The sequence below is a fragment of the Pelecanus crispus genome, chromosome 12 (assembly GCF_030463565.1).
Source record: "Pelecanus crispus isolate bPelCri1 chromosome 12, bPelCri1.pri, whole genome shotgun sequence".
Taxonomy (NCBI): domain Eukaryota; kingdom Metazoa; phylum Chordata; class Aves; order Pelecaniformes; family Pelecanidae; genus Pelecanus; species Pelecanus crispus.
The window spans coordinates 28508034-28525259 of NC_134654.1; the positions used below are offsets into that span (position 1 = coordinate 28508034).

Here is a 17226-nt window from a genome sequence, read left to right on the forward strand (position 1 = left end):
ATGTGGAGAAGCTTGTTTTCCAGTATGATTTAGTTTTTCAGACAATAGGGAGATTAAACCACTCATTGCAGAGACAGCACATGCTCTTGTCTCCAAGCTTCCGTTGCAGCAGTCCCATTTATCCTTCAAGATTTCCAACGTACTTAACATCTAAAGAAAATGTAAGATTAGCAACAATTTCACCACTGCTTTTCATTCCACACGTAAAGCAATAGACACAACAAAAGGGATGGGACCACAGGCATGGAGCATAAAGGTCTCCACTGCTTCTTGTCCGGTGCTTTGCAGTAGCAGAGAGCGTGGCTGTTCATTGCTCTGTGGTGCAGCTTCTCATTAGGTCAACACGACACTGAAGTTTCAGGTATAATTGGGGGGGGGGGGGGGGGGAGGGGTGGGGGGAAGTCTGGTAAGCCTGTGTACTGCCTTGACAAACATACTTCAATCTTGATCTGAAGGGAAACCCTTTGAGTTTCACAGGGCGTTCAGTCTCTACAACTTGCTAGTGAGCTATAGCTGTGTTTTAGTTGGAGACCGAGCAGAGGATGCATTTCTCCAGTGCAATATATTATTATAGTGCTAAACAGACATTAGAGCTACCCACCACGTCACTCAACTTTGCAGCAATGGTGCTGTTTGATAAATCACCACCAGCAAGAATTTTATTGTGTTGGGCAGACTCCTTAAATAAAAGTTCCCAAGTGCTTTCAGGCTATACATTTCCTGCCCACACAAACACAAAACACCTACCTGTGGCAGCTGGAGAAGGGAGAGGGTAATTCTTCTCTTCTTCCATGAACTGCAAGGCGACGGTGCAGAAATTGCTCTCATACTGAACCACCAAGTGACTTAAAGCCACCACCAGCTCCTACGGAAAGAGGCGGAAGAAAGAGGTATTTCATGGTTACGTAGGTCAGAAACGATGGATCAAAGGGAAACAGAACAATACGGTCATTATTGCTGATCTCATTGGGTGGCCAGCCAGACTAATAATTTTCCCTTCACTTCACAGGGATGAACCAAAGAAAGCCAGAGCACTCTTTCAAACCTAATTCTTCACATGTCTTTTATACCTGACAGGCTCCCACTACTCTCTGATTCTGCCCAGTATTGCCAAACTGATGCAGTGTCATGGAAAGTACTGAACTGGCCACTAGCACCCAGCTCCCTCTGCTCCCCTGCATGCAGCCCTCTCGCCCACGAGAAGCACGTGTCCTGCAGAGCAGCAGCGAGCCGTGCCAAGGATCGGTGTCCTCAGCCCTCCGTGGCACAGCCTGACCCTCTCCCTGTGCTGCACACGTACGCACGGAGCGGGCCTCTCATCCTACAGCCTGTCCTACATTTGCTCCGAGCTGAAGCAAACAGATTCTGACAACGGGCGCCTGGGACACGGCTCAGCTCTTCCACGACGAGCCCTGGTGTTCGAATCCTACGCTGACCGCACAGTCTCGGACTGACCTGCCGAGTCAGCAGCCAACATGGGAACGGCGCTGCCTACCTGCAAGGGAGCATCAGTCCCTTCGTTCTCATAGCTGCAGCTTGAGAACCTGAATTACCGGGGTGGGGAGGGTAGAGGAGGTGAAGTTCAGACCCTCAATTAGGTACCGCTTGCTAGGCACTTGGAAACAGCAAACAGGAGAAGTGGAGAGCTGCCTTTGGTTGCTGTTCTCTGTTCAGGGGACTAATCTCCAAAAGAGAGATTTATGAATCTCGGAGAGCATATAGTGTGACATGCATTTCTCTTTTGAATTAAACTGATTAAATGCTGGAATGAGACAACAAAAATTAATCCTCACAATGCTGGTGACAACTGTCAGGGTATTGATGTTCTGGTTAAGTAAACACAAGCATTAGGGCACCTAAGTACACCCATCAAGAACAATCCAGAATGCCAAAAACTATTTAATGTACTATTGATGTACAATGGCGCGTCAGAAACTGTAATTCTCCAAAACCTGAAGAATTATTTTGTCTGTCATCCGTCCCTGTGGCTTCTAAAAGCAGCAAGATCTTTTTACTGAACAGAGCTCTCATGCTCTCTCCACAGCACTCTTACTCCCTCTCCTCTTCCTCCCCTAGACTGCCAGATACTCCACGTTTCTAGCAACGCATTACTGTTTCGTTTAAAACCTGAGATCCTGCAATGTAAAATTTTGCAGTCAAAGCAGTAATCAACAGAAGAGCATTAGTAGAAGAGTAGCCCAGCAAGAATTCTCAGTGTTTTGTGCACCTGAAAGAGACTTCACTGTAATTGCTCTCCTTCCTTATCCCTGTCTTCGCATTCTCTTTAAATCAAAAAAAGAGGATATAAAAATTCCCACAAAATCTGACATTGTAACGGCTATTTCAGACGTTTGCTTAGTGGAATACACGAGCTAAATCAGAGGTCCAGCGTTAAAGAGCAGAAACAACAATCTTGTCAACACCTGGACACGATGACATACTACACTTTACTCGTATTATTGCTGTCAGCAGGCTCCCTATATTGCAGAGTAAATGAAATGTTGCAACGTGCACTGAAAAAGAGCAAGCGCCTAAAGCAGCAGCCCAGAACGCTGCCGCGTGCGACCGCCCTGAGCGTGCAGCACAAGGCCCGGTGCCGAGCCTCCGGCCACAGCAGCACGATGCTGCTGCTGTTTTCGCTGGGGTCGTCGTGTGCGTGGTGCTTCTCGGCAGGAACTGAAGTTAAAAGACTTCTCGAGGAAACGGATACTTCCAAATGAGTCAAGTTCATTGAAAAGTCTATTAAATAATGCACGCTCCGATTAGGCATAGTGCCGAACTCATCAGCACGAATCCACCAAACTTCCGCGCTGCCAGCCTTTCCGTACCTTTCGAACCATGGGGCTCCCGTCGTTGATGAGCTGGGCCAACATCATGGCTACGTTGTGATCGATGGTGGTGGAGTGATCGGTCCGCTCAGCCGAGTTGCCCACAAATGTTCCCAGTGCAAAGACTGCAGCACAGCGAACCTGCGAGAGACAAACATTCATTACTATTTTCCTCTTGTTTCCAGCCTGAAGTTTGCCAGTGGGGTTTTTTTTTATCCCCACAAATGGCATCTCTGGAAACCTGGACTACTGTATTGGGTAAATAGTGAGGGCTAAATGGAAGCCCATGGAGAGTAAAAACCAAAACAGATTCAGCGGAGCACTGAGTTTTAAGTATTCACACATGCAGGAGTATATTTAATTTCCCAGAATACTCAGTGACCTTCCCATGGGTGACTTTTCCAGTTGACGTTGCCTGGAATGTTAATTAACAGGAATAAGGTACACAGGGAGTTACTGTTGGGATGTGAATCTCTCCAATAAGAATGCTCAACTACAGGCATCACATAAGGGCTTACAGAAAAAAAAGAAGACGATGGAAAAAAGAAAAGGAGAAAAGAGAGCAGCTCAAATCAGGGTTAACTTTGCCAGACCACACAAAGACCAGAGGGATCAGGTGCCTTGGTAATCCTACAGCTTGCCTTGGCAGAGACCGCAAACGGTGGGATACGGCGCAATCAGCAACTGCAGGGCGTGCTTCAGAAAGCAGCAACGCTCGCTCGGGCTCCTCAGCGAGAGGTGCGGGTCTGCCTAAGGCCTGTCAACCCGACCTTCGCACAAATACTGCTTATAAAATGGGGGAACGGGGCCAGAGAAAGGAGGTGGAGGATGCAGGACAGAAAGACTGAATGTAAAGGAGAATCTAATCTTTAATCGCTGCACGCTAGCAATGGTGTGTGTCTCCAGGCTTACTTCTCCCACATGCGACGTAATTTCACTGGGGTCTGACAGGCTCTGTCAATCATAGCCAGGCTCTCCGCAAGAATCGCTTCTCTCTTGGAGAGTTTGTCACAAAGGTAAAACACATTCAATTAAAGATGCATTTGCACACATACCAGGAGGAGAACAGTTTTCATACTTGGCCAAAAAGACTAGAGAGGTTTTTTTGCAACACCCAGTGTGTTTTGGGACCACGTTTTTACCAAGCTTCTGATACGCAAGTAAGCGAAACCCGTGGTGTTTCCTAACTCCAGTGCCAAGGGTCCAGGGCTTTCGGGCCGTATGAACTCCCCCTGCGTTTCTTTGGCTACTTCTCTTGCAGGGCTTGGAGGATTTGCACCACCTTGAAGACAGAGCAAGGAGATCTTCCTTTGCACCAGACACAATCATAAAGCTCTGGAAGGCCCTGGGGTTTTTTAAGTATTTTTGTAGCCCTCTGCCAGATTTCTGACAATTCAACCAGCATTTATTTAAAAAATGGGATTTTTACCTCTGGGATTGGATCCGAGAGGAGACTGTAGAGCTTTTCATGAGCGCTGTCTCTCACACCACACCACCTTGCTGAGTCAAAGTTCTGCCAAATACGTCCTAAACAAATGGCCACCCACTGACGCAGAAGAGGATGTGGATCATTTAACTGCTCCAGGCAAATAGCAATCAGGTTTCCTTGAAGGCAAGCTTCCTAAAACACAAATCAATGCAATTTATTTTGGATGACAGCTTCCCACCTCATCATCAAAAAAGAAGATTATTTCTGAAACAGACAGGAAATCAAGAGAAAATAATTATGCAGTGGTTATATACTGATTTTGTTATAAAATACCATTTGGAAGGAGGATGAAGGGAAGGTCGACTACATGCTGTTAGAGCTAGTTAAATAATTGAGCCTTAGCAATACTTCCTGTAATGCATAAAGCCTGTTTTTTCCTCATTGGAAATACTCCTTGCACCTGTCAGAGCCCCAAGGTTTATGGCTCATTCCATATACCCTTCCCAAGAACTTTATCACAGCCATCAAGTCTCCACTTGACAGGAACCAGGCACTATTTCTTTAATAGCACGTCGGCGCGCTGCCTGGAGGGGCAGTTGTCGAGTGCCTTGTGTCCTTAACCTCCACTTCCAGGTGCCAGGCACATAATGTGTTTGTCACACCTCCAGGTCAATTTTTCTTTTAATCCACACAAAAATAACGTAAAGCAATCTTCTATTTCATTTTTCCAGTTCAGGGTTGTGCTTTAATGCAAGCCAGGACACTTTTATCAAAGCGAAGGCACAACGCAGAGAAAAGGTAGTGGAGAATGAAAGGAAAAAGGACGTTGGGACTCACCTGTCCAGTGTTGTAGTTGTTAACAATTACAGCCAGGATAAAAGCAGTCATGGTCCTGTGTTCAGCCTTAAAACAACATACAACTAATTGTTATCTAGAAAACAGGGCGGAGAACAACTACATCCCATGCTTTCTGAAACACGAGATTATTTTAATGCGATACAAACTGCACTTAGAAGAACAGAGAGGGGAAAGCAAGCTAGAAGTTTCTTGTCATCCAGCCCTGTCACTAGTTACACCCGAGACCGAGACACCTCCTCAGACCGCCAGTGCGATCCTCCCAGCCGACCTCTGTGCGCGGCTCTGGAGAAGGCTTACAAATACCTACTACAGGGAACCACAAAAAACTTTTACAGAGGGAATTACAAAAGTTACAGCGCAATTAGGCTGCCTCTGCGCCCAGCCCCTGGGAGCCCCCAGCTGCCATCGTCACCGCTGCGCGATCTGTGCTTATGCAACTTTAAACAAGTTTGCAAATTCTTGGCTGGTTTGGCTGCCTCTATCACGCAACCCGGCCGGAGCATTTTTAGCTCCCCTGGTCACTGACTCCCCAGCTCAGCCACGACTCCAGCAGAGCAGCGGGTGTCGCAGGAGACGGAGGCGGGAGGCAGTCCTACGTTAGCACCAGCTGCGTCAGAACAGCAACAGATAAGCTAAGACAAGCTAAGGAAACGCTAGAAGAGCCTGAATAAAGATGAGTTGTCCTTACCGGCATATAAGGATCTGCCAAAACTGAAAGGAAATACTTGTGACCGTTGTCCTTCACGAGGTCGGCTTGGCATGACTGAAAAATGAGACAAAGAAAAACACAATGAGTACAATTACATAAAAATACTTTTTCCTCCAATGATGTATCAATATTTCATATCTTAATAATTTCCCTCAAATCGTGTTTTCATTTGAGAAGCAAAATAAAGCGCAAGCCCTCCATCAGGGCCGCACCCAAAGACCCCCGCAGCAGAAGGGCCGCGTCTAAAGCGAGGAACCCTCTGCCTCCCTCCAACACGACAGAAGCAGTAGCTGAAAATGTGACCTCCTGCTCAGGAGAAGAGTTAAATTTGACATCTCTGTCCCACATTAAACCTTCAGCACTATTTAAGAGCCACCAAAGGCAAAACCGAGGAGGATTATTATATATCATTACTTATGATTAATTTTTTTCTCTTTTTTTTTTACATTTAACAGAATAAAAATTACGTAAGATTAGATCTTCTACAAGCCCCTAGTCCAGTTCGCCACTTCATTTCCAACCCCACGTCAAGGCAATTAGCTTACCATAGATCAGGTTTGCTGATTGCTGCTCGCTACCTTCTAGTGGTACAGCGAGATGTCCCCGTAAGCAGTGACAGATCCTGCTCAGGTCTGTAACGCTTCCCAGGCAGGGAGGCAGCGCCCGACCTTCCCCCTCGGAGCACACTACGCTCGCACGCCCGCTACCCCGAGTCAAGCAGCAGCTCCTGCTGCACGTTCAGACGTAGGCGGGCGCTCCCGGCTGCCAAGCGCAAGGCTGCTGCGGATGCTCTTGGGGTCCCTCCTCACCCCCCCGGTCTTACCCCCGGGACTGCAGAGCTAGGGAAGTTTTGGGGCGAGCCTGGTGCGTGACCCCTCTTTAACAGGCACAGCCCCTTCCCCACGATCACAGAAGGGGCAGTTTGATAGCGCAGTCCTCCCCGGCTCTTTCTCTACCACTGGAGCTGATTTTCCAGCTCAGCCTGGCAGCCGGGATGCGAGAGCGAGCGCCTTGTGAATGTTAAAGCACCATCTTCCCCAGGCAGGGCAGCTCTTGGAGACCGTCGCACGCAAGAAACCTAGCACATGTCTCTCTTACAGTGACCCAGATCACCGAGCGATTACCAGTAAATCTGCAAGGGTGGGGGGTGGAGGAGGAATTATTCGTTCTTTACATATTCATCCTTTATATTCTGCCCAATCCCCCGCCTAGAGTTTGACAAGAAGATTTTAACTCATCTACACAAATGAGACTAATCGCTGTATTATTTGGTCAAGTGCTAATGTGTATTAACTTGGTACAACCGCAGCACATAGCAGCATGATCTCCTGCTACACGCAGTCAAAAACTGCAGAGCAACTCCGCTGTCTTTAAAAGCCTGTAAGGAGGATAACACAGGTTTTCCTGGGGTAGTATCAGCAACCAAGCACGTGGCACACACCATGTTTTTGCTAACATACCAACTCCGGCGTCAGGTTGACATATTAGGGTCAAACCGAAAGAATACATATTACAAAAGTGAAAATTTAAGCGAGGAAATACTGACTTGGCAATCAGCTTCCCCCGTGACTGTGGTTCTGTTGTCTGCTTCGTGCCAGAGACGGGATCATGTATTTTTTATCAGGCGTAGAAGGTGAAGGAGGGAACTAATTGTTGAAAGCAGAGGAGATGGCAAGACAGAGATGCAAGAGAATATTTTATTGCTGAAGGGAGTAAAGACGCTGGTTTTGGCAGACCAAAGAGCAGAGGGAATGGCTTGATGCCAGGCTGCAGCTACGAGAGGCTTTCCTGACTTCTGTGTAATGCTGCACAAAAAAACAGCTTCCTTTTTTCCCCCCCTTTTCATTCTCAGTGTGAATACTTACTGTTCCTTACAAAAACCAAATCTCTGTGCTATAACATAGGCAAACAGACAGCAACAAAGAGAAGGCTGCCCACCTTCGCACTGCATTTATCGTGCTGCCACCGTTACCCAAATACCCAGGCTCGAGGGAGGGAGGCAATGGCTGTAAAGCCAGCACACATGCTCAAACCCTCCCCGCTTAGCTCCTGTGAACGGCGTGGAAAGCCAGCACCAGTAACACCTCCTCCTCAAGGAATAAGCAGCTACACTTGTGAATAATAATACAACGGGACCAAAACAAGCTGCAGGCTTGGTGTGAAAGTTCAGAACTTACATAAAATACAAAGTTCCCCGTGCTGGGGAGGGACTAGAGCACAGATCTCCTCTTTCTCCTCAACGTGACATGCTACGTAATTTATCCCTAAAAATCTCACGAGTGCCTGGAATACAGCAGCACTGCCACAGCTCAGGGGTGTCCGGGCGCTCACGCTGGTCGGTCAACCCTCGCTCCCGCGGTGGGTGGCGTTACCAAATTATCCTCAGGGAACACTTAACTTGAGTATTTGTGTTACTCCTGAGACGAGAAACGGTAGTCACAATCCTGCTAACAAAGGACACATCTGGAGAGTAAGCATACTACTTACATCACTCCACTGCTTTAAAAAGCTTGAGAAATGTTTGTTTTCTATTATCTTCAGCCAGTTCTTTGGAGTGGTAAGAGCTCTTTTTCAATGTTCCCTTTTAGCAGTATCCACATTTTCAGTACTGTTTAATGTGCAGGGTTTTTTGGTCATGCTTAAATTCCTGATTATAATCCTTAATACAGGCGGGGGGGATTTTTTTCCCTTTAAATTCAAGTATTTAAGATTTAGAAGGTGCTGTTTACCAAACACTATCAGTGTAGCAGGTAGCGAATTCTTGACCTAAGCTGTATTTGCAAGTGTTATAGCCATCTCCACATGGCAGCACACAACGCTACTCCTACACCAACCTGTCCCTGCCAGGTACCTACAGAAGGCAACTCTGAACCATCACTTGCCCTGCAGCTCTGCAGGGGGATTGTCTAGAAATACTCCAGCAGGCTTCAGGCAAAGATGACTAGAGTCCTCAATGAATCTCCTACGAAAAATCATCTGATTACACATGGAATTGAAGCAGATTAATCTAAATATTCCAATGTTTACTAGGGACACCTATATGTCACACACGAACAATTCTGTTTGAGGTACAATGTTTCTATAATACCCTTGATTTATCCTGTAGTTTTTATGACAAAACACAATTCTTCACAGCATACCGTGCTGACCGAAGGTACCGTCTGAACGGACACATGGCATACTACACCACCGTCTCATGGCAGAACACCTTCCTCCTGCCTCCCTGCCCAAAGAGAGGGAGGGACAGAGCAGAAATATTGTCTTAGCAGGTTATTCTGCTCCCCAGGGCACTAGCAAGTCTGATAGAACTTGTTCTCAGTCACATCCAAATGCAAAGAGGAACGAGCAATCAGCTCAACTCCAGTCCTAATGAAAGTAATTTCATCAGCTACAGTCTCCTGAAACCAAATAAAATACACGTACAGGGGACAGCAGATGAAGGAGAGAGACAGCGCCGTACAATTATTGCGAGGGCGAGGATTATCTGGCAGAGCGTTTGAAAATAAACACACTCTCATACGTGAGGGCCACGGCTTCTGCCCGGGTGACGGAGGCAGCACCCCCTCGAGCCAGCCGAGCCAGGCAGACGCACGCCCGGCGCAGGCAGAGGATCGCACCCTCAGAGCCACGCGCAGCACTAGCGCTACGGCGATTCCGTGCAGCCCGACAGTGTTACTGCACCTACCCCGCGGCCAGCATTTCCTGCCTGCCTTCACGCAGAGCATGCCCCTGCAGCTGCCACCCCCCTCCGAGCCTTACGAGGGGCTGTCTTGGTGAAAAGGACGCTGACACGAGCGTAGCGCGCTCTCCACGGCTCAGATGGGTCAAACTGCCGCATCGCTGCATCAACCGAAACACCAACAGACCGTCCTCTCGTCCTGGGGCACGCAGATGCCGCTGGTTCCTTTAGACAAACTTACCCTCTGGAAACGCAGAGGGCTGGGGAAGCGGAGCAGGCTCTAGCGTTAGAGAACTTGGAATCCACACAGCATCCACGCTGCGATACTGGTTTTTGTTAAACTTTGTTTGAAATTGCATTTGTTTCAAACATACACGGCCAAACCTTGTGTCAGCAGAGGAGGGAAAAGAGATGTCTGTATTGACATTTAGCGTATAACAAGAAAGTGTTCTTCTAGCTTTGGACATGACGACGTATTTGTTCCCTTTATGGCGACAACTCGAGCACTGCCCGTCCCCTCCCTCGGCAGCGTTCCTTGCACTTCCCTGCTGAAGTTGCCCTCTCCTCCCTTCTCGCCTGCACCGCTTGTTTGGGGAGCTAGTGAACGAAACAGCAGAAAGAAATCGCAGTACAAAATTTCAGAGTATTTTTGCTGTCGTTTTGTTTCAAAGCACAGCCTACCAAAGGAGTGGGGCAATGAAACAGAGCATGGGAGCAATACTGATGGTGGCAGGAGAGCGTTAGGGGCGGAGAGCCCTCTCAGACTGGCTTCACCACCAGAGACAGTGAAGGATGGCGCGACGCTCCGTGTAAATTATACATGAGCCTACTCCGAAACGTACCTGGGGCTGAAGCGTCAGCCACGGAGAGGCATGCATCAAAAATAAGCATTTTAAGAGTAGCTTTAAGATGAATAGTTTTCATTTTCTTTGCTTTCCAAAATCCTCTTAGGATGTTAATGAAAATATATTTATAAAACTAAACCTGACAATGCTAGATCAACAGTGGGGAAAAATTCTAACAAATTCAGTATTATTCTCCATACCGAAATGGAAGAGATATAACAAAAATAAACCCCCAAACAGGCAAGATCCAACTTCTACAAGCAGTTCAGACAATTTCATATCGGCTTATTACCGCGCCCGCAATTAACTGTGCGCACAGCTCCTAATAATTTTACGTTCCACAACTTACTGCACCCACAAACCACGCAGTCATATATATGACTATACAAATTTATCTACAATTACTTACCTGCTTAATTATTTATTAAAAACCCCACAAGCCAGAGCTCTGGTTTAAGGCCATCTTTAAAAATCAGGGCTCAGTTTTTAAAACTTATCCCTAAAGGTGCCAAAATATTGTAGAGAAGATCGGAATCATGGACCCAGTACGAGGAGCAACCTCTCTTCTGCAGGAGGCAAACGCTCCTGTGGCAGCCACCTTCAGTGCATCAGCACATGCATTAGACTTGGAGCAGGGCTTAGAAGTCTCCAAAAACTACCTCTGCTTTATTTCTAGAAAAATGCTGTCTGAAGACTACCCACAGCCTGTTCCGAGGAATGACGGGAATGGTCTTGAACAAACCAAGTTTGATAACAACCTAGAGTGAACAAACTGAGGGAGAGCACGAGCGCGCGCACGCGTGCTCTCACCTGGGAATACGTGACGGAGGTACGAGCGCGTTTTAAGCCCCTTCAGCAAGCAAGGCATTCTCTTCCCCAACAAAGATGCAACCAGTGAGATCTGATGGCTTTTACCTAGAGCACCTACAGCCTGGAACCAAAGGGGAGCTAGGAACGGTGATGTTAAGGTGACATTGCAGCAGCGATGGACAGAGCAAACCCGCTTTCCTCCCGCGCAGGCACGAGGTGGGCAGCCAGCCTGCTCGGTGTCAGCACCTCAGCGGGGGTTTCCGTTCACAGAGTTTCAGGAGCTGGCTTTCATACACGTCAGATAAATTAATGAGATAATATGCGGGCCTCCAGGCAACACAGTGGCTTTTTGAGGTACCTCAGGAGAAAGTCTCAAGTCTAAAGCAACCGGACAAAGCAAACGGGGGGCGGGGGGGGAAGGCACATTGCTGAAACCCAAAAGAAAACCAGCCAGGTTCAGAAGTACTCACACTGTCCACTGCCAGAATTTTGGCCCAGATGAAGACAAGGAGTGGTCTCAGCTCGCGAGCTGAACTTTGAAGTAGCTTCAGCACATACGGGAAAATGCCAACAGACAGGGCCTGGGGAGCCAGAGAGAAGAGCAAACCCTCGTGAACGGCTCAGCTCTGCCGCCGAGGCGGCGCCGCGCTCCGCGAAGACGCAGCACATTTAACGACACAGATGAGAAATCTGGCAGAAAACGATTTCGTACACTTCTAGTAGAAAGGGGATCCCTGTGTATTTGTCTATCGCTCATTTTAATCTCGGATGTCACCAGATATTTTCAGACTCATTTGGTCCACGGAGACTTAGAGTTAATCTAGCACTAGCTTCTACTCGTTACAGCCTGCGCTATTTTATACTTCATGATACGTTGCGCTCTCCTCGGATGGGGCCGTTTGCTCTCACAAGTAAACATATTGCAAAAGCTCAATAATTACAGGCTTCCCACTGGAAATTAAATAGGCCTCTCGCCCGACACAGGCTTTTTACCAAGCCTCTTCCGTGGGATTAGAGACTATCCTCACAGGAGGACATGCAACACGTCAAATCTTTGAGAACCCCGCCGCGGCTGCGGGTATCTTTGCCACAGCACAACGCCCAGAGGACGTATGGCGCGGGACTGCACCTGCAGCGCCGGGCTCCCGGGGCGTTACGGCCCGCACAGCCTGGCAGCCGCTCAGCATCACCCAAAGGGCCAGCGAGGTTTATACAGCCGTGACGGCCGGAGCAAAGGCCGCTGCGGCTGACCTGCAGCTACGTTTTGATCCTCGTAGAAGTTTATAACCCAGAGGTCTTAAAATCTCCTTTAGTACGTACTTTCTTCCTACCACTGAGGGCTCAGCTGTCTGCGAAGGCACGCAGAAGGGAGTCTTGGCTGAGATGAAGGAGGAAAGTAAAGAAACCACTAAAAAGTCCCATCACTGCGCTACCCCACAACCAGCTGGGGGTTCGCCTTCATCACTTTTACCCTCAAAGAGCTCCATTTACAAGAGTGTCTTAAACTGCTCCTCTGTTTAATTCTTATTTATCTGCACTGTGCTAGCCACTTTCCAAAATGCAGAAGGCAGCTGCCACATTCTGAGAAGAGCTTATAAAATCCAGAGACCCAACAGATAAAGGAAGAGAAGAAAACGATGCAGCCAGTAAGCCGAGAGAACAGATGATAAACATATGTGCTATTTTTTTAAATTTATTTTACATGACAAAGCTTCTTATTTGTCCCAGATATTTCCTCCTGTTTTGTCCCTTACGATATTTTACACTAAACTACTCCCAAGGAACTCCTCTTTGTTGTAATAACAAACGAACAGCTATTCAGCCTTTTTGATTAATACAAACCACTTTTCTTTTAGGGATGCTTGCTCCATTTCATACACATGAACACATAAAACACTGGTCATTTGTTAAATCTGGGGGATATCTTCCACATCTTCCTTCCAATAAATCATCATTTGTATTTATCGCCTATACTGAGATAAAGCAGACTTGTACAAGACAATATGCAACATCCACGCACCAAGCTAACCGCCCAGGGACCCAGGTCCAAAAATCTTCCCAGCAAGTCAAGAGCTCGCAGCCGATGTACCTGGCTCAGCAGCACCTGCAGAGGAGAGGGAAAACGGTTATTGCTAAAAAGAACAAAAATCCTTGTGACTGCAGAGCAAATATAAGAGGACCTCAGGATCATTACGTGACTTTGAACAAACCGTGGTCTGAATGAAAAAGCTGGAGGACAAACCCCGACTGCTGAAAACATTCCCCCCGCTGCGCAGCGTCCCCAGTGGGTTACTGCCCCTCCTGATAACGCTCTCCTTCACGAAGTTTCTGCAGACACACGCAGATGTCTTCCTAGGAATGCAGTTATCCTCGCTCTCCACGTCATTGCTCCGCTTGTTCTCTCTGCTAATTTTTCCCTCAAGCACGGTGGTTCCTATGCAGCGCAGCTCTGCTAGATGGAAGCAGCCCCTATGGATTTCGGATATTCTCATCGTACCACCCGCCTTTCCCCAGTAAAGCGGGAACATGATTGTATCTGCAGGAAGGATTCAAAGGTGAGCAAGAGGCCCAGCCTCCTATTACTCAAAACAGCTCAGAAGCAGAAAAAGAGGCTTTGCTTTCCTTGACAAATCGATATAAGAGACTTAAGAGGGAAGCAAAAGGTCACATTAGTCGTTAATAAAAATCTCATTAAACCGGAATCTGACAACGATAATGAGGTGGTAGTTTACTGGCTTATACCTACCCTGGTGTGAAATATTAACAGACAGACTTTCAGTTCTTAATCTCCTTAACAGATGTAAGATATTGGAATGCAACGTTTAATCCTCAGTTTAAATTGAGTAACATCCCTCAGCATGGGTCTCAGGGAAAGACTCGTTGATTTAGCTCCCCAATTCCATCCCCTTCTCGGTGTTTTTCCACACTGCGTATTCAAATTAAATTATTTTTCATGTTTAATATTGAAGAATAACTAAATTACTTGGCTCATGCCTCATACTACGGATGACTGATACTAGATACTGAAGTTGTGCAGAGAAAGTCCAGTAGAAAAAGATGGTTACAAGGGAGAGGGCGTTTCACCTCCGAATAGCGGAGCTCAGACCTCGGGACAGGTCTAAGAGAAAGGATTTTGTTCATCCTGCCCTAGTTGGCACCAGCCTATTCCATAAACTTACTACAGAACTTGGCACGATTAACAATGTGCTTTAAAGATGCCCAGCACAGGAGTAACGGGGGCAGCTGTTTGAGATTAAAGCAGTAATAGAAACCAGGGCATGGGAGAAGCTGGGGCAGCTGAAACAAGACAGGAACACGTTAGGCACAGGGTGCTTCCACAGACACGGGAGGCATACAGATTTGACAGTGCTGTTACTATCTGACCTTCAGCAAAAACCCAAGTAAATCCACAAATTCTGTTGTAGCTCGGAAAAAAAAATGGATGTAATTGAAAAGGATTTCCAGGTGAAGATACAAAACCACACCTCAACACCGCTAACATCCCACAAGAACCTTTAACCAAATCAAATCACGTCTTATTTTAAAAGCTCCGTTGCATTATTTTCAAAACCAAAAAAAGCCATCAGTCTCTCTCAGGTTCTTATATTCCCACTTCCCAAACTGATTTGCACAATAAACTGACACAAATTCTAGAGAATTGGCTGAGGATGCGGGGAGCCTAGGCACAATTTACAAACTTTTAGTGAAATTATGAAATTGCTACACTGTGCCAGTGTACGCACACAGCACTGCACCACATCCCTCCCTGACATTTGTCCATCATTGGTCCTAAGCAGAAGATAGGGAAGCTAATTATGTCCACACGTGCAAGTCAGAGATTAACCAGGACACAAGAGGATAACTCAGAAGTAACAGTCCACATTTTCGCAGGAATATCCTAACAGATGCAGGACGGAAGAAGGGGACTGCAGCAGCGGTCTCCCCAGGGCTTTCTGTGGAGCAAGTGCTGCTCTTGTCTACGTGCGCTGGCGCTGGCGTGGCAGGAGGTACCTCCCCAAGGATCAAGCATCTGCTACCCAGGCTGGTTCAGGCTGTGCATATGCTAACTTCTCTTTGATGACTTCTCTCTCTTCCTCCTGCACCAGGAAGCCACCTGTGTCTGATCTGCCCCATGCACAGCAAGAATTCAAAACGGAAAGCAACTTCTTGAAGTCAACTAAAAGGCCATTTACAAAGGACTGTCTCCCTGTCCTTGACAAATCCAAGCTTTGCATGGCTGGCACCATGCCCCAGGCACTCAAATACCTTCTTTCCCCAGGAGCACATCGAAAATGGGAAAACAGAATCAACCCTTGTTAGGCTACAGCAGCATAGTCTAACCACTCCCAAGGGGTCCAAGCAAAAAGATACTCAAAAGGGGGCTGAAATGCACTTCCTTCCCTCTCTTAATCAGCTGGTCTCTGATTCAAGGTATCTCAAACCTGCTAACAAGCCATCTTACTCCACTATACAATTAATATGCTTTAATTATAATTATGTTGTCCTAGCTCATTTTTGCTCTAGGAAGGAAAGCAGGCTCCTTTGCCAGGTGACCTCTCAATTCCACTGCAAGGTTAAGCTACCTGCAGAGCCCTCTGGTGCCAAATAATTCACTGGAAAGCAGCAAAGTTGGTGCTGGAGTAGAAGCCTGCCTTCTCCCATTGCAGTGACAGAGATAAAGCAGACATCTGTTTATCTAACTGATCTCTCAAGGCTTGGGAGGCTCAGGGAAATTAAGATTTGGTCTTACAGAGATTGATGGTGCTGTCAGTCACAAAACAAGCCGGGGGCTAACAAGAGGTAAGGTGAGTCTTCCCGCATTTAGTGAAAGAAATCACGTATCCGTGTGACTGGAACCATGCTCCTTTAAACGGAAAGACTTTTGCTGCCTGGTAGAGAAGAGACCACAGCTACCTTGACGAGGGTTTATATTTCTGTCAATACAAACTCCTGGGGAGGAGAAGGCAAGAGCAGGTGACAATTGTAATATGTGCCTTGCCATAAAATATTATTTGAAATGAGGTGTTATGTTTCTCCTAGATTTACTTCTCCTTTATACATATGAACTTTGTCTAGTCTGAGCAAATGCCTACCAGAAGTCTACATTGCTTCCAGGCACGGTCTTCAGAGACTTATGTCTATGTTCTTGCAGCAAAATTTCAGCATCACATTAAAGGGAATGCTTTCCAGGCTGTACCAGATAAAGAAGCCATTTCCAAACTATTTAGACTGCAGTAACTGCCACTTGCTGAAAGCAGACAGAAGATAAAGTCTCTGCCTGGCAGAGCTGGCATATAAGAGGAGATACTAAAGGAGAAAACAACAAAGATGTGCTGCTCTGTGAAGCAGTCTTGCTACTTCGGAGCAAAAGAGGAGGCAGCAGAGCCTGATACTGTTGAAGCTGCAAACGGACTACAGAGGGAAGTTTTGCTCAACGGAGGGTGAAGGCATGGGGGAAGAAAAGCACTTTGTCTTCATCTGCACAGGTCTAGCAAACATGCAATCAGCTCTAATTAATCCTGAAGGAGCCCACGTAATTTATGTACCCAAACGCCATCTGGCTGATAGCAGAGCACTCGGGGGGCAGGGAGAGGCGCGCACAAACGCAGGGTGTCAGCTGCGGCCGAGCCCCCCGCCCCGGCTGCTCACCTGCAGGACGATGGGGAGCTGCTCCGGGGGGTTGCGGTTCTCCACACCCATGGTCAGCCACACCTGGAAAGCCGTCAGCTGCTCCGCAAAGAAAGGGCTGTGCTGTTGGAGCAAGAGCAGGAATGCAAGTTTGGTTTAAAAAGGAAAAAAAAGACATGAAACAACTAGTTCTGGCACCTACGGACTCGCACAGTTTATTGTTTCCAAAACCGGTTCTTTTTCATTGATTCTTTTTCATTTGTTTAGGGGTTTTTTAATACATAAAATTTTTCCAAAGACTGACCAGATACAACGCCCTTTAAATATGCTGGTATTCTCTAATGTGAGTGTTCAAAAAAAGGAGGACAGAGTAGAGAAACAGGAAAAGATATCACAAGAGGGAAATCTGGTTAATCTTTTCCCCATGAGAAACAGACGGA

General features: G+C 47.1%; 1 protein-coding gene across 2 annotated transcripts in view; it reads right to left on the minus strand.

Moving 5' to 3' along the window:
- Window positions 1–17226, minus strand: part of RPTOR (regulatory associated protein of MTOR complex 1) — a 160350-nt gene that overhangs the window by 51406 nt on the left and 91718 nt on the right. The window contains exons 11-18 of one of the 2 annotated variants that reach the window (XM_075719600.1): window positions 16808–16909; window positions 13179–13262; window positions 11629–11739; window positions 5804–5878; window positions 5095–5160; window positions 4258–4449; window positions 2829–2969; window positions 748–865 (exon numbers count right to left, since the gene is read on the minus strand). In XM_075719600.1, the coding sequence (XP_075575715.1) occupies window positions 748–865; window positions 2829–2969; window positions 4258–4449; window positions 5095–5160; window positions 5804–5878; window positions 11629–11739; window positions 13179–13262; window positions 16808–16909 (889 nt within the window). The remainder of the gene's footprint in view (window positions 1–747; window positions 866–2828; window positions 2970–4257; window positions 4450–5094; window positions 5161–5803; window positions 5879–11628; window positions 11740–13178; window positions 13263–16807; window positions 16910–17226) is intronic. The other variant, XM_075719601.1, reaches the window with a different exon arrangement.